The 22,052-nt window shown below is 38.1% G+C and overlaps 2 protein-coding genes and 1 pseudogene across 2 annotated transcripts; 1 reads left to right on the top strand and 2 right to left on the bottom strand.

Moving 5' to 3' along the window:
- Nucleotides 1–70: 70 nt before the first annotated feature.
- LOC139194426 (uncharacterized) lies at nucleotides 71–4,396 on the bottom strand. The gene is made up of 7 exons (XM_070818949.1): nucleotides 4,057–4,396; nucleotides 3,555–3,610; nucleotides 2,569–3,458; nucleotides 2,172–2,367; nucleotides 1,896–2,078; nucleotides 884–1,260; nucleotides 71–606 (listed from the first exon to the last, which is right to left on the bottom strand). Exons 1-7 carry the CDS (start codon nucleotides 4,233–4,235, stop codon nucleotides 466–468), a joined length of 2,022 nt encoding a protein of 673 aa, XP_070675050.1. The 5' UTR covers nucleotides 4,236–4,396; the 3' UTR covers nucleotides 71–465.
- Nucleotides 4,397–9,480: 5,084 nt separating this feature from the next.
- Nucleotides 9,481–15,728, top strand: LOC103401464 (isovaleryl-CoA dehydrogenase, mitochondrial). The gene is made up of 14 exons (XM_008340168.4): nucleotides 9,481–9,877; nucleotides 10,403–10,544; nucleotides 11,378–11,502; nucleotides 11,601–11,645; nucleotides 12,205–12,253; nucleotides 12,358–12,467; nucleotides 13,137–13,213; nucleotides 13,565–13,615; nucleotides 13,722–13,786; nucleotides 14,385–14,539; nucleotides 14,631–14,671; nucleotides 14,776–14,830; nucleotides 14,955–15,011; nucleotides 15,294–15,728. Exons 1-14 carry the CDS (start codon nucleotides 9,770–9,772, stop codon nucleotides 15,438–15,440), a joined length of 1,227 nt encoding a protein of 408 aa, XP_008338390.3. The 5' UTR covers nucleotides 9,481–9,769; the 3' UTR covers nucleotides 15,441–15,728.
- Nucleotides 15,729–15,874: 146 nt separating this feature from the next.
- Nucleotides 15,875–21,061, bottom strand: LOC103401462 (auxin response factor 4-like; annotated as a pseudogene).
- Between the last annotated feature and the right edge of the window lie 991 nt (nucleotides 21,062–22,052).

Here is a 22,052-nt window from a genome sequence, read left to right as displayed (position 1 = left end):
CAGCTTGATGCAGCATAGACAAGTCCTTCAATTTGCTTGAGTTCAAACACATTTTTATGAGAAGAAGAAATGGAAATAAAATATGACATTGTTCTAATACTTTAAATCCATACAAAATACATTGAATAGTTTTTTCTTTTTCTTGTTAAACTAACCTATTCATTTTGTCAAATCCAAATCATTTCTTCTCAACTATCTCATCAGAACGGAATCCAACTTGTGACTATGGAGATGCCGAATCTCAGGTATCAAAGTCAATCATCTGCTGGCTGAAAGAATAATCTCCAAATAATCCAAGTCAATTGTTTGCAGAATCGTCCAACATAAAAAAACGATAAACAAGCTTCCAACAGTCCTCTCCGGCAGTTCAGCATTGAAACAAATGCCTTGAGTTGTTGATATGCAGGTTCACAAGTCCAGTTGGTAATGTATAGAAGGCAATTGCAAGGAAATGTTTTGGGTCCATCAGTCTTCCATTTCTGAGTCCAGAACAGGGAGGATGCTTAGGGCTGAAGAACTAAGATGCATGCCCCGAACAATCCCCCCATAGTCAACCTTAATCCTGTGGCACAGAAGCAATATGGAATCCCACAATGCCGTCATTCCCTGAAACAAAGATCGTATCTCTTTGTCAGTTCAAATGATAATGAAACAACTGCTGTTTCCAAATTCTTTGTATATTGATGGAACAAATAAAAAATTTCACAGGTGCAGGTGTGTAAAATTCAATAGCACTGGCACAATAAACAGACTGAATGACTAGTAAAACACCAGCAACTTAGAAGAACTCAATTTGGTATGAAAGTGGCATTGATCGTTAAATTTATGCCTTCTCCCAACTGACAATGTTTAACTAAGCGAGCATATACTAGTAAGTACCTACCTGAAGAGAAAGTTGTGATTTCTTATCCCAATACAAGGCAAAAACTGGTGGACTTTGCCTTCCAACTGCGAGTACACAAGCTCCTGGGTGGACAGCAGAAGGGACACCAGATACGACGGCTATGTACTTCTCAGGAAACCTTTCTTTCGGAGGTAGGACTCCCAAGAATAAGGGATTTTTGCTCGAACGAGAACCAGCATAGGATGTAGGATCAACATGCAGCATCCATTTTGGATGCTCCAGGAAAGCACAGAACAGATACAAGAGCAAGTGAGAATCAGTTGGCAGTTCAAGAGTCCACTTCTTGTTCTTTTTATCGTATACTTCTCCACTTCCAAGATATTCATAATTCTTCAAGCATGTTCCTTCAGCAAGCTCTGTGAAACTCGCCCGGAAAAGACTGAGTTTATATTATAAAGGCAAATGATATCCATAAACTCTATATCTCAAATTAACATAATTAATTAGGAGACTAGAATAAGCCCTTGAAACTTTAGAAATATGAACGAGGCAGATTGGGCAATCTCAAGCTTTGATTTCGTGGATAGTTCTGATAGAGGTCTCACACGGGATTTTTATTACTGCAAGACAGTGTTGACAGTACTGTAGCCTGAGTATAGTTTACAATATCAAGTAACTTAGGGTTTTTTGTGGGTCCATTTTGTAACAGTTGGTCTTTTAGTTGTGTTTGACAAAATACAATCATGTGCTCAAGACTTGTTTTATTCAAGAATACTGATTACGGTTGTAACAATCTGGATACATATACATACAGATTACTCCCATGAATGAAGACTGATTTGAGCATGCAACCATTTTAACTCTAGTGAACCCTAAGTGTGGCCTTTCTACCTCTCGGAGTGATCCAAAAGACCTACTGGTTTGAGGCTTGAAGCAAAACTTTCTTAAACAATCAAACCCTAATTGACAAACTCTCAATATTTCCCCCTAGCCATCCTACGCCGATGCCCACATAAAGGTGATACACAATGAAAATCACTAGTTTAAGTACCTCGAATCCTTTGTACTGTATATTCTGCTCGAATACTGCTCTGCGGTAGCAGACCCTTAATCAACTCTCCCTTCATTAATGCATGAAGCCTCTGGTGTTCAGTGATAGCATCCAGACACTCCTGCATAAGAGGGACCAATGCATTTTGTGGTGGGGTTTGTTGCAGACTGAATTGAGGCTTGGCTGCATATAATGAGAAGAATCACATTAAAACATTGTCACAACCATTCAAGAAAATTTTAAATGAAATGTGATCGTAATTGAAGAACAACTTACAGGTGGAAGCATCAATAGCCTGGACAAGACGAGCTCGCAATTGATGCAGAAGTCCATCTTCATCAAGAGTTAATGTTGGCTGCCATTCCTTGGTCCCATCCATTGAAGACACAGTAGCACTTCTAGTAGTCGGCAAATCGCTTCCAACTTGACTAACTGTGATCGGCATCCCAAGTTTGGCAGCTGTTTGGATTACCTATAAATTTACGAATTTTATATAGATTTAGTATCCGATAGAATATACATTATACAAAAACATCTATTCATCTTGCCATCAGATTTCAGCTTCTGTAGTCGAAACATTACACTTTCTTACCAGCCAACAAACATTACACTCTCCTCGATATAAGACTAGGAAGGGGAAAAAAAGCAGGAGGTGAAAATGGTGAATATAAACCTGAATATGACTGGTTTCAATCTTGTTAAGCAGGGGATAAAGCAAAACCGAAGAAAACCACTGCCTGAGGTTGTCACGCCACTGCTCAATTTGAGGATATATTCCCAAACGCTCAAATGCGTTAATTGATTCTTCCATGGACATGGGTGGAGGAAGCTCACCCTCTCCTTTCTTTGGGGGAGTGCTGAACTTCTGGGAACCTGGAGACATCCTGACAGGCCTCAATGGTGTACTCCTAGTAGTTCCAGATGTATTAGCTGAACTGGGACTGGTTACACCAAAGCCTCTAATGGTGGGTGGTGGAGTTGCCAGTTTCCCTGCTGATTCCGTGATTTTCTCATCCACGTCTGCCAAGAACTGTTCAAATTGTTCTTCTGACATTATCTCTCTTGTAGAGGCTCGCTTGCTTGACCAAGGGGTGGATAGCACTGAATCCACTCCGGGTGAATTCTGGACAGAAGACAATGGTGAAACACCCCCTGACACAAGATACAAAGAAGATGAAGAACCAGGTGATTTAGAAGTGTTACTGATAGATCCCATCTTAGTTCCTCCACTGGTGTTTGACTTATCCACGCCAAGTCGGGACATACGACTTGAACTGGTGATAGGCTGATGAAGTGGAACAAGCACATCTGAAGGAGAAGACATGTGGGGTTTGGACTTGGGAGGTTTCTTCGAAGACTCAGATACGACTTGTTCAACCTTTGGCTTAATTCCCAAAAGTCCTAATTGACAATTTGTAAGGGGTTTTTTATCGCCATTTCCTTTTGAGGGAGATTTAGTTGGCACAAAAGCAGCATTTCTCAATGAGATGGCTCTGAAGAGTGCAAATAGAGTTCCCAAAAATACTAAGCCCACCACGGTATGTATTACTTTGACAAACAAATCTGAAAGCCAAAACAAGATGTTCAAAACGAGCTAGACCAATCAAAGCATCAAGTTCAAACCAATCAAAGGGATCTGGATCAAATTTAACAACTTACAGGCTGCCTCTTGGGAATGACTTTTGAGCTTCAAATTGTCAATAAACCCATTTTCCCTTCAACAATTCAAGGCAGTTTATTGCGTTAGCCAACACGTAATATAGAGCCGAAACCAATTTCAATGGCCAAACACATTCTTCTTATTCAAATTCTTTCCTTGATATATAACATAAACATAATACGAACAATAAAAGTCTTGAATTTCTTCTTGGTAGATAAATACAGACTCGAACAAGCTATGCACATATAGTTTGCTCATTAGGTCTTAAAAATCCCAAAACCCAAAGAACAAATCTCAAGATTAAAAAGTTGAAGTTTTTATTTTGTTCTTCTTCCTATTATTCAGTTTCTTAGATTCTATCCCCATTCTTTCTTCCTTTTATCAGCAATCCAACAGAGCAACGTTCCCAAACTAAAGACACACACACAAAAAAAAACCAAAAAAAATTCTTGGCTTAAACCCTCTTCAAACCCTAGTTTTTGAAATTCGGCAATTGGGTACCTGGAGAACATCGCAATGAAGGCGACGGCGGAGGCGGAGGAGAGAGAGAAGATGCAGAGGACTGCATGCTTGGAAGGGCGGAGACTATTGGCGGTGAGGACAGCGGAGAAGGATGGGTTCTGGTACACTGAGAACTTGGAGGGCTTCGGCGGAGGCGAGCCTTTGTCTCTGGAATCCATGGCTGGTGGTGGGATGGAGTGTGAGTGGACTTCGAATGTGTTAGCAGCGTCCACTCAGCGACCGTCTGAATCTCTCGCCTTGTGACATTGGTGTGAGCTTCGTGGGCGCCCTCGGTTTGGCTGCGGTTTGAAAAACAAAATTTTTCAAAAGCAAACAAAATAAGGGGGTGTATTAATTTGATTGATTTTAATAAATTTATGGATCCAAGAATTTTATCATGCTTAATTGATTTATAGAGATTTTATGTAAAATTTTATTTAATTTTCTCGAAATCTTAAGAGAAAGAAGTAAGAAATCTTAAGAGAAATAAGTAAGATTTGTTAAAGTTACACTAGGAAATCTCTCTAATTTCCTCTAATTCCTCAACTATTTCAAATTATTTAAAATTAATTATCAATTGAGTACACCTGGAATGTTATAACTTTTTTAAAATTTTAATTGAATACATCCGAATTTCTAAAGATTTTAACAAACTATTTCAAAATCTTGATTAAATACACTTCAAATTTCTAAGAATCACTTAAAAATCTGATTGAACCATTAAAATAATTAAAATATTTCAAAATTTTAATTAAATACACCTCAAAAAAGTGACGATGAACCTACTCCCATTTATTATTTTTTCCACCCACCAAAATTTTTTTTTTTTTAAAAGGAGAAAAATCTTACTCTTTTCTCACCCACTTTATCTCTAAAATAACCTTAATATGACAATGAAACTAGGTGACCCAACCCAATACAGCTCACCAGCACGGCCTCCCGACCGTTCTGAAATTCCATAAGATCATGATGCAGCATCTTCAAATAAGATGTTAAAATTCTAAGTGGAATATCATTGTATATATTTGACATCAAAATTTTCTCCAATCGAAATGTTATTTACTGACTGGTTTTGAAATCTTAGTGATTTGGAGTCAAATTTGACATTAATGTCAAATTTATTTTTAATTCATTTTAATGATGGGTCCCTTATTCCACTAACATTTCAACCAATAAAAAAATTTATTTTAACATTTTTTATACTTACAACCATTTAAAGTTCTATTTAAATAAATAATAAAATAACATTTGACAGTTCAATTGAAAAAGTACAAAATTTGACATAAGACTTCAGATTATTACATCAACCATCAATATAATTTGACTCTTATAATTTGACATCTCCTTTAGGGATCAATATAATTTGACTCTTATAATTTGACATTTCCTTTAGGGATGATCTAAAACCCCAAAAAGTCACAGCCCAAAACCCTTCGAAAAGGTTTGGACCCCAAAAAGTCCAAGCCCTTCGATTCCTTCATTTGGTTTTCCATTTTTCAATCTACACTAAGGATGAAGAGGGGGAGTTTGACTACGTGAAAACATCGAGATTTAAACCTAAGCTAAGACATTTCACTTACAAGTGAAAAGAAATACAATCAGACCGTACGTAAGAAGATCAAAACGACAGTTCCAATAAGATTTCATTCATGAACAGAAATCTATTTTTTGATTTATTTCATCTATTCCATGACCGGAACAGGGGGAATACAATCTTCCTTAACTGCAATTATGTTAAGGATGTTTGGAGCTTAGCTCCATACAATCCCTAAAATGCAAATCTCAAGTTCAAGCGTTGATATCTTGGATTGGCTAGAATCGGTGCCAAGCTATGAGGCTACTAAGGTCATCTCTAACCTAAGGGGCTATGTTTAGGCCCTGTCTAGATTATAGCCCTACAAAAAATTATTTTTTAATGAACAGCGCTAGGTCATATTTATATATCGTCTCCAACTGAATGGGCTATTTTTTAGCCCCCTCAATAATTTATTATTTTAAGTTTGTTATTTAATTTTATTGGTTCATTGAATTAAACTACTATATTAAAATAAGATTTCCGGACATATTTTGAGTGACACTCGTCACTAAATAAATAAGCTTCCAGACATATTTTGAATGCCACTTGAAAATGTGGTCATATGAAAATTATTGAAAAAATTAAAGGAAATATTATTGGAAGAGGTAAGAGATTGGTGTGTATGAAAAGAGTGTTTGTGACACACCCCGATCCTAGAATCAAGGCGTGCTGGCCGTCACGTGAGCGTGACGTAACCAAAAGTGCGACACGGAAGCAAGATATAACAGAAATATGAAGGAATTTAAACCAACCACTAGCAGTAATAACCTACTAGCATAAAAGAGGGAATTATAAAGTAAAACACACGAATTCAGAGCGTAGGTATCAAGTGCAGTCAAGTAGGACTATAATTAAAAGTGCAACACTCGCAGGTGAGTCCTACATGCAGTACGTCTGTCAGAATGCCGAAAAAGACCTCGAGAGCCACCAACTGCTAACTAGAACCTGGAGGGGCGCAAAACAAAGATGAGTGGGTCAGTAAAACCAAAGATTTTCCAAAAACATTTCATTTAAAACGTTTCTAACCCCTCACCGTAAAACCTGTATACTTTTCCAGAAAAATTGTATATAAACATATATATACATATATCATCAAAACTCAGCTCACCATCTATCAACATAACATCTAAAAAAGAATATGCCATGCCATGCCAAAATATAATATGAATGCATCAATATAAATCAGGTGAAATAATAAATCAACCGGAGACCCTACAGTGGTCCTGTACGGCTGATTCTATAGCTTAATATCCCATCCAGCCGGAGTCACCAACTGTGACCTGTACGGCCGTGCCGGAGTCACCAACTGTGACCTGTACGGCACTACACTGCACATAAGTCGAAACTACTTATAGTAGTCTGTACGACTAAGATGGTGAAATAATACGCTCTAGTGCTTCTCTCATCAATCATCTGTGCACATAATCTAAAGTCACCCACCAGTCGGAACCCCTCTAATGGTCTGTACGACTGGCATGTCAGAACCACCTCTAATGGTCTGTACGACATCCACCTACTTGGATCCAAAGCGAGCGTGCGGTGTGGTGAATACTATAAGCACTAATACCAAAGGTGCAGTTTATGAGCTCACAACGCAATCACATCATCATTCATTCATATAAACCATATAAACTCACTTGATACTCACCTGTGCGTCCATGGCACCAATTCACACATATATATGCATCAATTATCAATTCATAACTCATAATATGCATGCATGGCATTTTAGAAATATAAATTTCATTTAATTGCATTTTCTGGGAAAAACAGTAGTATATAGTTAATACGAAAACAAAACTGCCCACTCACTGGTAAGTCGATGGGTTGTAACCCCCGTGACGTCCCTGGATGCGCTCGTCCTCGGGATAGGTGTCACCTATATGCGAAACAACTATAAAAACGTTAATTTAAACACATAACCAACAATTCGAAATAACTTCTCATATGGTGCTCAATTTGGGTATATGAATATACCATATCGACCTACTCGACGTCACGGACGTCGAGAAATTTTTAGAAAATTTTTTAGGCTTGCCACGCGCCCCCACGCGCCGTGGGTGGCACGGGTCTACGCGCACCATCTTCCTCAGCCAGTCGTCGGACTGGTTTTTCCGGTGGCCGGATTCCGGCGAGTTTAAAAAATGCTTGTTCTCATTCGTTTCTCAACCAATTTCTTTGAATTTTATATTAATTTGAAGCCCTCAACATGTAGAATCACGATGGACTAGTTTCAAGGTCTAAAATTCACTAGATTTTACCTGGGGAAGCACGATAGTTCGGAAATTTTGAGAACCTTCGTTCTCGATCCTCCGACGTCCAAATATCACCAACGAAGTACCCCGAAGCTCGTGAGGATGTCCTTAAGCTCATTGTGAGCTTGAAATTCCCTGAAATGCAAGATTTCACGTGTGCATGAACAATGCACATTTTCGGGGTTAGGGTTTCACGACGATTCCGAGGGTTTCACTTTCTAAAACTGGTACCAATCAACTCAGAACATCACAAGGATGAAGAATCATACCTTATTTGCTTTGATCCACGAAGTTTTGGAGGGTTTTGGTGATGTCCGTACGTTTATGGGTGAGAGAGAGTGAGAAAGTCGTGAGGGAGGAGAGAGAGAAAGGCACGGGGAAGAGAGGGAGAAAAGGAAGTGTGTGTGGTCCATTTCCATCCATTTAATCCCTAACCACACAATATTTTACAAACCAATAATTTTAATCCAAAACTTATATAAAGTTAATCCAAATAACGTCACACACACATACCTTAATACCCGCTAAGGGTAAATCCGTCATTTCACGTCCCCAATAATATAAAGTCCCGGAACGGGCTGTGACAGTTTGAGGTAAATAGAATGTGAAGAATTAAAATGAAATGAGTTAAGATAGTATGAAAGTGTGGAAAGGTTGGGAGAAATAGTGTTGAAATGTCTTATGTATTTATAGGAAAAAAAAATTAGAAATTAGAAATTTTCTTTTAATTTTGTCTTTAAAAAAATCCAGTTGGGCCCAACTGAAAGAACTGGTTGGCTAGCTAAAGATGGCTAGCCCACTGGCCATATGGCTGAATTTTCGTCCAGTGGGTCCCAAGATTTTTTGGACTAGATCTCAATTGGAGATGAATTTTGTGTCAAAAATGGCTATTCTTTGGCCTATGATCCTATGACCAGCTCAGTTAGAGATGACCTAACTCTCTCCTCTTAGCACAACTCTTTCAAGTTTTGTGATTAGACATGATAAAGGTCAATCTATCATTGTTGGAGCACTTTGGACCGAGGTGAAACTACTATCTCAGTAGTAGAAGCTATGGCTTTGAGGGAAGCACTTAAATGTGCGAGACAAATGCTTGGTTTGGTACTGAGGTAATTCAAAACTGGTTATCAATACGGTTCAAGGACTTTGTGGGGTTCCTTGGAGACTTAGACCGATCATTGATTCTGGTTGACATCTTCTTTCTCGTTGGTCAAATGGACTCATATATTTAGGGAAGCAAACTTTGTAGCCGATGTCATTGTGAGTGATCTTTCTCTTCAAACTATGCATATTTGGGATACATGTATTCATGTGGCCTATAGTGCTTTTATTTTCGATGGTATTTTTTTTTTTTGGGTCGAAATATAAGAATTTATTAGAATTAAATACAAACAATTATATTTACATTTTATGCTAAAATATTAAATACAACAGTTTCTTTTCGATGGTATTGGTTGTATGTTAGGCTTTTCTCTTTAAATGAACTTTTTATTTATATTATAAAAAATTTCAGATTCTTTTCATGGAATTTATAAATTATAATCTTATCCGATTCAATTTCTAAATTAAAAAAAAAAAAATTGAAAACATTCATTCCCAAACGCAGATAAGGAAGCCAGCACGGTTTCATGGATAAACAATGACATGGTATGGTCTCCGTATCCGTCTTGCTATGGATCACAAGTGGACACATCGTCACCCCGCACGTAATTACGAATTGATTGAGTAATTAATTACGGAAATGACACCTCCCATTTTAGCATTTAGTATCCATTGCTGCTCTGCAAGCCATCTTCTTCTTCCATCTTCTTCTTCTCTGAAACTCTCTCTCTCCCCCTTTCTCTCTCTTTCTCTCTCTGTCTAAACAAAGGAACCAGTGAATATGCAAAGGCTATTTGCTGTGAGGTCTACATGCGCTGCGATTGTCAGAAATCAGAGAAAGTTTGCTTCTTTTTCTACCGCCTTACTCTTCGATGATACTCAGATTCAGGTCCTTCTCTCTCTCTCTCTCTCTCTCTCTCTCTATATATATATATATGTATATATGTATGAGTTAAAATTAGAAAACTTTCAAGAACAATCTCGAAATCTCCGTTCAGTGATGGAAGCCTAATGTAGCAGACGACTGAAGTGATTACTGTGGTAAATAAAAGTTGTTTCCTTTTTTATTTGAAACTGTCAATTTAGTAGGTGGAGAGTAAAAATTAGATTGCTCCCAGATAAAAATAGGAGCCCATTTGAAAATTCATGTATTCAGTAGTGTTCTTTTGACCTCTGTCAATTCTCTCTCTCTACATATGTGTTCATATATATGAATCAAATTCCAAAGTAGGAACATTGCTGATTCAGCCAGACGATTGTAGTTTTCGTCTGTTTCGATTGGAGTGGTCAATTTAGCAGGAGGAGAGTACAATTAGAGGGGTCCCAGAGTACAATTTATATGTTATTCAGCTCTGTGTGACTCTGTGAATTAACTGTCTTTCTTTCTCTTTTTGTTGGTTTGTTATGAATGCAGTTTAAAGAAAGTGTTGCTCAGTTTGCACAAGAAAACATCGCCCCTCATGCGTCGAAAATAGACCACACAAATTATTTACCTCAGGAGGTCAACTTATGGAAACTCATGGGGGATTTTAATCTGCATGGAATTACTGCACCAGGTAGAGTTTTCACCATACATATAAGAGCTCTACTTATTACTTGGTTTAAATTCTATTGGAGATTTTGATTGTCTTATCTTTTCAAAGTTTTTTCTAATTAGTGTTTGTGTAGAGAGGCATGTTTTTAGTGTGAATGTGATGATGCTATGTGTTTGTACCTTTACCTTTATTCTCTGAAGCTTTCCTTTTCCTTCTTTGTTGTTTTAATTGAAAACATATATCAAGGATGAATTTTTCTTTGGGCGTGCTTCTACCCACGACATTTTTGGCTTTCCGTTGTTTAGGGTCATGAGGTCTTTATATTAATTTGTAGTGTAGGATTCCGTGAGATAGCAAAATAAGCTGTTCCCAAAGAACCTAATATTTATTTTGAACAGGGGGCACTGAATTGTTATTCCAAGTATATGATGAAAGGTCATACTGTAAATTAAAGTTCATGCAGGATGCCGTGTTATTTAATGCAAAAGTTTTCATGACTTTTTTGTTGGTACTAAGAGACTTAATATTCATTCACAAACTGTTGTAGAATCATGAGAATTTTCGTTCATTGGTTTGGTAGTATGGGTAAAAATTAATGGGAATAAGGAAGAGAAGGGAAAAGATATCAATGCTCTATTGATCTTGTTGGTTGGTAGAAGGAAGTTATCAAGTAATGAAATGGTTAGATTGATTTATGAAGAATCTTTGCATTGTCATTTCTCTTTCCTTCTCCAATCATATTTATGCATATCATTCCCTGCGTAAAGCGGGAGCCTTGTGCACTGGGTACGACCTTTTATTCAATATACTGCAGATTCATGAATTTAGAAATTTGACTATGGGTTTTCTTGTAGAGGAATACGGAGGTCTTGGTCTTGGTTACTTGTATCACTGTATAGCTATGGAAGAAATAAGCCGTGCTTCAGGGTCTGTTGGCCTCTCATACGGTGCCCATTCTAACCTGTGCATCAATCAATTGGTAAACATAAGACCGAGTTCATTTGTGATAACATGTGCTCGTATCTCATAAGTTTTTACTCTACCATTGATTCATTTGTTGTTTGTTTGTTTTGGTAGGTGAGGCATGGAAACCCTACTCAGAAACAGAAGTATTTGCCAAAGGTTCCATTTTCATTTGATTAAATATTTAAGTATGCGTAGTGTAATGTAGTGTAGTATTTACAGTTTTCAGATATGCTTAATTATAGATGACGAGTTCTATCTACCCACTATGTGCATTGCAATTTTTAGTTTGTAAAGCATTTCAACATCTTTCTACACCGTAAACTGATTTTTTTTTAATAATAAAAATTTGCCTCACATGTTATTGCTTACTGTTTTGGTTGGCACCACTCATTCAAACACTAATTTTATTCACCGGCTTCAACCACATAAGCATGAGATGGTGAAGGATTTCTGACCCAGCAATTATTTGGTTTTGAACTTTTGAGTCATTTATCAACTGTTTATGTGCGGGTCAAGCAGTGTATACTAATTAAATATTGATCAGAAAACTTCCTGGGTATCCTTGTTCCTTCCCACTTATTTTCAGACCAATACCAGTGGTCATTCGTTATGTTGCATGAATCCGTCTTTCCTCTGTTCTAGGTTATTTCTTAATATTGTTAATTTTCAAATTCTTCTATTTCTTTTGACTAAAAAATTCTAATTATTTATGTAGCTTATCAGTGGAGAGCATATAGGGGCTCTTGCAATGAGTGAACCCAATGGTAACTTATGTGTACTTCCCCACACGTTTCATCTTGTATTTACTTTCTGTGTATAATCTAGGTTTCCTTAAGTTGATTAGGCTGACCCCCTCTCTCTCTTCCAGCTGGTTCTGACGTTGTTAGTATGAAATGCAAGGCTGATCAAGTAGATGGGGGTTATGTCTTAAATGGGAACAAGATGTGGTGCACCAATGGCCCAGTTGCTCAAACATTGGTATGTTTGTTAGAATCTCTGTCTTTTAGCTATTACTGGCTTTTGTCACCACTCTATGTGAAATTCAGTCAAGCAACATTACGCTATACCTTTGTTAAGTAGCATGCGCTTCCAACATCATTTTTAATGAATGCTAGAGATTGAGAATTTTCTACAGCTTTATTTAGGATTAAGAACTTTTAAAGTAGGGAAATGCACAAGATGATGCTGTATGCTGCAATCTCTTGATGATCATTAACATACCACGCATGCTCCCAAGATTTGTGTGTCATCATTGAACTGCAGAAGACATGGACCTTCATTGCTTAAGATGCTATTGCCAATGCCATACATACATGTGAAGGGTTAAGTTTTATCACATACGATTGCTAAGAGATGAAGCTGTCAATAGCATATATTCTATAGTATATCACCTTATAATTGTTAACATTTTATATCGGGCCCACTTCATTAGGAGTCATCATTTAGTGTGTTGCTATTAGTATGGAATCTTCAATGCAGTTTCTGCACCATACCCACTTTAATGGTACTAAATTTACATTTCTGTTAGTATAATCTCATTGTAAAGTTCATAAATATAAAACCTTTAGATATAAAACCTTTAGATATATGTATGTGTGTACATATGAATTTATCATATCGTTTAACTGATATTTAGAGTTCCATCAGGTTATTTATGCAAAAACAGACATCGCAGCGGGCTCAAAAGGAATCACAGCATTCATCATTGAGAAAGGAACACCCGGGTCCGTTCACATAGCTATATTCTGGTTGAAAGCAGATGTACATACGCATAAGCTAGTAATAATAAAGAGCCCTCTAAGTTGATATAGAGTTAAGAGTGTTCCACCTGCCTTCTAGTAAAATGTTTAGGAAAGTATCCTTACATATTGCTTTCTGAATAACATACATCTTCAATCTTGCTTGATGTATATCAATGAAAACTTTCTAATGTGACACCAATCTCCCAAAATAGGTTGGACACAGGAGAATAAAATGATTCCTGCTTGAATTACATAAAATCAAAGTATTCTAACAAAGTGCAATCGGAATATTATGAAATCTCTCTTTTTATGAAGTTATTTATGCCCGTGCAGATTCAGTACCGCCCAGAAATTAGACAAACTTGGCATGCGAGGAAGTGATACGTACGTTGGCAATGCTTTAAGTGAAATTATCTGTATCTGGAGTCCATTCTCTCTTCTTTTGCTCTTTTTTCTACTAAATTACTAATAGCGGCAATGCTCTGAGCAGATGTGAACTTGTCTTTGAGAACTGCTTTGTTCCAGAAGAAAATGTTCTCGGGCAGGAAGGAAAAGGTGTAGTGATGCTTTTATTACAACTTTGTTATTGGAAGGAAAGATCATTTGGATTGGTTGCATGTTAAAATTCGCAGCAAGAATTGATATGTTAGACATAACCTGATTGCTCATCTGTCGTATGGCTTCTGAGCTGCTGTTTAGTATTAGGGTGATCAAAATTTACCATTAGCAAAGACTTTCACCATGGGACTTATTCCTGTATTGCTGGAACTGCTCAACCAGACTTGTTCTGGTAATATATGATGCCAACAGTTTTGTTGCACCACTGGCCTCCCAGATTATCACCTAAAGCAAATAGACGACTTTATGCTTGTAGTTTGAATGATAAGTTGATTACTCTTTGATTCTTGAGAAAAATGGTCTGTAGACGAGAAATTAATTGGATCCCATGACAACTCTTGTTGAATGTAGATACGGTTGATATTGGAATAAGAAGTAGCATCTTTGGTTTGTCAATTATTATCATTTATCCTAAACACATAGGTGTTGGTAGAATGAGTGTGTTATGCTGTAGTGATTATGCTTCAGATGTGGAGAAAAATTCTGCTTCCATCATATCACTTTACCAGAACATTGTTATTGCCCTTTCTTTCAGGTGTCTATGTCATGATGTCAGGGCTGGATCTAGAGAGGCTTGTTTTAGCAGGTGGGCCCCTGGGTATTATGCAGGCATGTATGGATGCTGTCCTTCCTTATGTTCAACAGCGAGAGCAGTTTGGCCGACCCATTGGAGAATTTCAGCTTATACAGGTTTGTTGTTGTATTTCACAACTAGTCTTACTGTTTTCTAGCATTGTATTTGAATCATACCCTTTATGTGCTAATGGGCTTTCAATTCCAGGGGAAACTTGCTGACATGTATACCTCTTTGCAATCATCAAGGTAATGGATTCGTATTATTTCTTGGACTGCCTTTTCTTTCTTCTAATATTCAAATGGTAACAGAGTTATCCATCTCTTTCTTCCTCTCTCCCCTTCGTTTTCAGGTCCTACGTGTATTCTGTTGCAAGGGAGTGTGACAATGGAAAAATTGACCCTAAGGTGCTGTTGGTGTTTCTGAATTCTTTTTTCACTTTAGTTTGTGATCTTACAAGTTCGTCTTTGCATTTGGCAAAAAATGATTTGGCTTAGGCAAACAATAACTCTTCTAGGTACGAATTTTCAGGATTGTGCTGGAGTTATACTATGTACGGCTGAAAGAGCCACGCAGGTTGCTTTGCAGGTAAAAGATTCTGCACAAATTCCATTTGATCCCTTACTTGTGCAGATGTATAATTTTTCTACTCAAACATAAACCTCATTCAGGCCAATCAATATAGTCCTAGCTTGGCCAGACGAACAGTATTCTACATATTGCTCGAATGCCCATAACAAAGTTAATAATTTTCGTTGCCATGATTTTTTCCGAGAGTTTATCATAACTAGAACCGGGATCTGTAGAATAGTCAGAGCTGTGCATGATAACCTTACAACTGCTCTGAACAAATGTATTTGAACGTTGCAGGCTATACAATGCTTAGGTGGTAACGGTTATGTCAATGAGTACCCAACTGGGCGGCTCCTTCGAGATGCCAAACTGTATGAGATTGGAGCTGGGACTAGTGAGATCAGAAGGATGATAATAGGCCGTGCGCTATTTAAGGATCAGTGAGAGACGATGCACGTGTTCAATTTCTGAGCTGAAATATTTGCAGCTCTTGAGCACTGCATTCAAGATACTCCAGATGTTGCAGTCAGCCATTTGAGTTTCCTTCACTCACAGATTACAGAATACAGAATCACCAAGGTTCGTAGTTACTGGTGTATCCATGATCAGTAAACAAATGGCCGACCGATTGATGATACTTGGTCGTTCATAGTTTTAGTAACTGATGTATCCATGATCAGAAAACGCGAATCAAGTTTTCTTCGGGTAATAAAAACAGTAAAAGTACGGAAATTTGATTTGCTTTTTCACTTTGCTGTAGAACCATGTTCATCGTCTTTACCCATGGTAGCAATGAGGTTCAGCAGTCGTAGAATTCAGGGTTCGTTTCATCTCTGTCAGGCAGCATGATCTATAAGTTGGAAACCTAGAGAAAAAAATTAACAGCACACATCCAATAATTTATACTCATAAAAATGTCACAGTACTAGGTAATCAAATGTCAACCGGAAAGAGGTTGATCCCCGAAGGCCAAACGTGTCTCAACCGGAAAGAGGTCGATCGCTCGAAGGCCGTAGGCGTCTCGTTTTCAAGACTACGATAACCGGAACTACATAACTTAGGCCTCGGAACTCCATAAAATACATAATCAGGTTCTGGTGCATATGCAGACTTAAGATTACAACAACACAATGACAACACTGAATTTTATTCATGTTTAGACCCGGATTACTGTTGGGGAAGAATCCGGCTGGCTCACGGATGAGGACTTTGACACTTCAAGCATGACCGGCGCTTGTTCCAAACTGCTTTGAGTATCATCGCTGATCATTCCGATGGTCATCTTCTCCACTTCTTCCTGGGTATATATATGGATTTTGGAGACCACATTGCAAAACTCGCTGCATCAAGAACCCATCATTTCCGAAAGGTCATATACAAAAAGTATGAATATGGACTCCTCAGAAACACAGATTAGTTAAGATGCATGAGTTTATCGTGCAAAAGAACTAGGTACGGATAAAATTTTGCTTCAGAGAGAGACTTACTGCCATGGGTCATCCCCAACAACCATCACATCGTTCTCGCTATCAGTGTACAAGATCCGCCATCCTTCATCAGAATCTCGAAGAAGGCCTTCCATGCCAAATAGCCGCTCCAGTTCAGTCAGCAGGTCCCCATAGCCATTCAGTTTCGCGAGATCAATGGCTCTTCCCACTAGGCTGCCTTGCTTGTGAACCTTCACTCAATATATGTAACATCAGTTGGCAAAGATGTCCAAAGCATGGCAAGTTACAGTCCAACCTGAGGGCTACTATAGCTTACCTTTGTACAACTCCGCTTACTGGAACTCTGAGAGTTTGGAGTGGGATTTTCCCCAGTCAAGGAAAAACCAAAAAGTTTACACCCAGTTACAGTCCCGTTATAGTCTTCATCATTTGGATTTCTTGGATTTGGTACTAAAGCGGGAAGCGCAGAAGTACTCTCCTGTGTCTTATGCTCACTAGGTTTATTTGGCCGTCCAACTTCATTTCTTGTAACTCCCATCTGCACAGTATATGGGTTGATTTGCATATTCTCTCTGGGTAAGTTAGTAGCATTAGAGCACATCGTGGGTTCTTGGCTGGCTCTGTGAACGTCACCATAAGGAAAGTACATATTTGGAAGGGATTCAGAAGCTAGAGAGAAATGATTTGGTTTGGGCGGTTGATAAACGTTGAAAGGTGTGCAACCAATGTTGGATTCCCAATCACCTAGGGTGAAATTTGCTTTTCCTGTCAACGATCTCAACGGGCATATTTCTTGACCTTGCAAGACTTTTGGAAATCTATCAGACTCCGCAAATCCTGTGTAAGAGGTGTGGCGAGCCCTCATAAGCTCATCAATAGTAGCCTTCTGTGTTGCATTTGATGCAAGACTTAGATGTGCCGGGGCATGCATCTCAAAATCTTGCGAGCGGTTTACAGTATCACACCCATAGAGGGGTGATATGAAACCTATATTTTCTTGACCTTGCAAGACCTTAGAGGATTTAACTGATTCCTCAAAGTCCTTAAACCCAGCCCCTCCAGCTGCAAGAAAATTCACTTATTGAGGACAAATGAGTAATGTGAAAAATGCTCACGATGTTACTGGGGAGTATTGTACCAGTGATGGAGTGGATGGGTTGGGTTCCCTGCAGACTTGTCCGCAGTTTCTTCAGTCTTGGAGAAGACTGAATGTTCATAGGTGGGAGAGAAGCAGAAGGATCAACCTCCCATGGCGAGACTCGATCTTGATGATCATTTCCTATATCTTCATCCCATCTAACCTGGTAAGCATAAAATAAAGGTGTAAATATCAGAATTTCTGCAATACCGCAGTAATAGAAATATAGTTTGTGAAGTTGTCAATTCTTTACACAAAGTGCAAATGCAGTGCATGTATAAATACATTTCAATAAATCAGCAGTGCCAATTGATACATTCTGCACAAGTACTATAAATGAAAGATAATGTAAGGTACCAATTCAATGATAGCACCAAATAATGCAAATCATGAAATTAAAATACAATGACGGGAACAATTTATGAATAACGTTTGGCACGCAGTTCATTATTGGCCTAATGAAAGGAAAATAAAATACGAAGCATACCATCAAGCATCTCCATTTTGAGTTTGGCCATCGAAACGGATCCAAGTCAGCGATACCTGTCACTACACCACTACACCTACAAGAAACCAAAATCTGTATTGTCCAATAGAAAGTCTAACAAGGAATACAGGCTGGCCATGCCGTTGAATCAACTTATAAATACCTTTTTTCAGGTGAATCATCCCTATCGAATCTCATTTTGAATCTTGTCCCAGAGTCACTGGATTAGCGATGCTTCTGACATATTTTTGGTAGGGAATGACAAACTCTGAACGGCTTGCTCTGCATCACAGAAATTTAAACAATTTAGAAAGATTCTGTCAATGCATAGGAAAATGCATAAGCCGGTCCATGCATGTTTACGAATCTCAGTGAAAGAAATATCTGTTCTTGTTTTTGTAAGAACAACTTTGATTACAGGTTAAAAAAATAAATGTTTGATTGATAGATGATTTGAGCAAATGAAAAGAGAGGTCACTGCCATTAAGCATACAATGAATGAAAGTAACCATACCCATCTAAAGAAAGAATAATACTTAGAGAACCGTATGCACAAAATACAGGACGAACAACTTGGTAGATTCTGAAGTCAAAAATACACAACACATGATAATATTTCCAAAGGGCCCTTGTACTACCTTGGACTGTAGAATACATGAAACATGCTCTTGGTGGATATTGCATTAGCCACGAGAGAAAGAACACTGGGATAAGTATTCTGGTTTCCTACAACTGAATCAGGAAGACAATTTCTTGGTCGAACAGCTTTTCTAATTCCCAACCTTAGCTCTCCGTTTTCACCCCTACAAAGACCATTGTAAATCGTTCAAGTTATCGAGGTTAGCAGACAATAAAAAAGTCAAGGAAATTTTTAGCTCCACATAGAAGTCAAATTATTCTTGTTCCAAAGACATAATATTTTTTCATGATAGAACACATATATAAGTTTATATTGTATCACGTGTGAACCTATTTTCACCTTTGGACGTAAAGAAGTATTTGCATTTCAACAAAAAGAGATTCTGATGAATAGAAGCATACATGTATATAATCAATCAAGTACTATACGGAAAATCAACACTTTTACAATTCCTAGTAATGTTTAATAGCTTCTTGACAAAGAGATCTCCGAACAAAGGAACAAATAGGCGTTAACATCATTCATATAAGAGGCCTATATTTTGGCCACTTCTCGCATTTTAAAAGATCAAATGAGCCTTCCAATTGGTAAACAAACAAATTTGAATGATTACAAAGCCATGCCGAGTTGCCACAAAAATAGTCAATTAATTGCAGTTACCTCAAAAATAGCACAGCATCACCCGATACAAGATTCTTTTGGCTTATGAATATACTCCATCCAGTAGTGAGCAAATGTCGCCTTGGCTGGCCTGATGAGCAGAACTCACAGAATTGTTTCAATTTAATCCTCAGTGAAACTACACAAAGGAATTGCAAATAGTTTACCTCTATAAATATGCCGAAACCTCCACTCCACCCCATGAAGGTCCTTTGCAACAAGCTCTTGAGAGGGCCTCTGCTGCTTATAGTCCTACCAAAAAAATAAACAAAATCTATTAAAAGTTACAAAAGCTAAAAGCTCGTCTACGAAGACCGGATAAAAATAAAAGCATTGATTCATACCAAAGGAGGGAAACAGTCTTCAGCAGCTCTGCGAGGAACAGAGAACCCTCCGTGGGTACTGGTATCGGAAGCTGTAAGCGTTTTGCAGAACATGTGAGGGGTTGATTTTGTAGGTGATCCTCCATCCCCCTCATCCACTCCCAACTCTTCAAGCTCTTTCCCTTCCAAATTTGTTCCTGCAAACTACAGAATTCCCCCAATCCACATCCTAATTAGTAATTATAACCACCATAAAAGGATAAAACTCAGCAGCCTCTACCATAAAACAGCATTCCAACACAAAGTGTACAACCATAAAAACTCAAGAATTCACATTGACCAATTCCAATCCAAATTTAAGTGTCAACAAAAATCATACCTCAGGCTGAGGAAGCAAAGTGACATGTGTGTAGACCTCATCATTCTCCTTGTTAGCCTGTTAATTCAAGAAACAACAAATTCAATAACCAAAACATATTTGGAAAAAAAATGGAAATTTAAATTTTATATGGAAGGTACTTACAAGCAGCTGGACATTGACAACCTTGCAGAAGATCTGAGGGTGGAGATCAAAGGTGGGCATCTCCATGGGAGAGAAAGGGGAGGAGGAGGCAACTTGCTCCAAGTGGCCCTGTGGGAAGTAGACAACCACATTCCCTTTCTTGGGGAGTGAGATGAGAGGGCCAGCACATGCATGCCAAAGCTCCAGATAAATTGAGGAAGCCACAGGAGCTGAGGATGAATTGGAAGAAGATGAAGAAGTTGAAGAGGACAAGCAATAAACACAAACACCACCACAATCCCCATTGCAATAAGCATTCTTCTCCACCTCACTCACTGCATGGTTCAGATCAATTTCCATGAATGCTCCCCAGAATTGCTCAGAAAAAAAAAAGTGCTTCCCAGATAAGCAGTTCCACCAGAAAATTTGACAAGAAAATGAGTAACCAAATGGAAAAAGTGAGGAGAACCCAAAAAGCAGAAATGGAAAGTTGGAAATGGGGAGGCGAAACTCAAATCAGTTCAAGGAATTTTGATGATTTAAAGGGAACCCACAAAGCCAAAAGAGGAGATGAACAGAAAAGAAGAATAAAATCATGTTTGGCTTGGAGGAAAATTTCGGCCAGTGAGGGAGAGAGAAAGGCAGAGAGAGAGAAAGAGAGGAAGAAGAAGAAGAAGAAGAATAGGATTATCAAATGATAACAAGGAATTCAAAGTATGATTTCATTTCCTCCTCCCCCATTTGCAGGTAGTAAGAAGAGGGAGCAGAAGAAGCAGCAGACGTAGACAATTGCATACGAACACAGAAACAAAAGGCAAAAAAAAGCCAATGTGGTGACGGCTTTTTCGACTTCGACTGTTTAACAGAAGAGAGAGAGAGAGTGTGTGTGTTGGTAATGTATTGTCTTAGCCTGTCCCCCCCACCCAACACAGTCTCTCTCTCTCTCTTCTTTCTCTTTGCTTTTGCTCTGCCTTTGGCTTTATCTTTTTTTTTTCCTTTTAATTAGTAATTCTCCCTTACCGTATGTGGGACGTGGGCGAGGCCCTCCACCAAAGACAAAACGAAGGTTTTAGCAAGAAAATATATTGAAAAGACAAAAAGGGGGTTTCATTCATTTTCTATTTTCTTATATAAAATTCTTAAAAATGCAATAAAATTGCTTTGCGTTTTGGAACTTGAGAAACCATGCACACAAAAAAGGGCATTAAAGAACGTAAAGACATTCTTTGATAATGCGCAATGCCAACTCCAAAGAGAAATTGACAAGGAACCAATTATGTCCATACCAACATGAAGTTTGTGCTCAACACCATTACCGAAACCATCAAAAATAGTGAAAGAAACAACGAAGTAGACAAAAAAAAAAAAACCGATAACACACGAATACAAAACAAAATAATTAGTGGGAGATACTCATAGATAGCCCCATCAAGGAGGCACTTATAAAAGGATATACTAAAACATGAAAAAAAAAAAAAAACTGCAGCAATCCATGAGAAGAGGAAGAAGAAAGGCTAGGAAAACTAGAGAAAGGCTGCCACCACCCCAAGCCTAAACAAGGGACCGGCGACTTTGAAGTTTTTAGACCTAGGGTTTTTGTATGAAAAGGAAAGCCCATATTAATTTGAAAAGCGGAAGCCATATAAACCAATATAGTCTGAAAATAAAACAGCACGAACCGTTATTGTAGGAGAATCATGCCATACCAAAGTTGGAGAAAACAAGCACATAATAGCAAAATTGTTCGCAACTACATTGCCTTCACGATAAATGTGAGATGCATAGAAGGTCATCTTCCGAATGCGGTCTAAACAGATAGACCACTACGTACGAATAGACCAATGACAGAGTCACTTCC

Source organism: Malus domestica, chromosome 03 (assembly GCF_042453785.1).
Source record: "Malus domestica chromosome 03, GDT2T_hap1".
NCBI classification, from domain to species: domain Eukaryota; kingdom Viridiplantae; phylum Streptophyta; class Magnoliopsida; order Rosales; family Rosaceae; genus Malus; species Malus domestica.
Note: the sequence above shows the minus strand (reverse complement) of the source record. Positions and strands in the feature narration are given on the sequence as shown.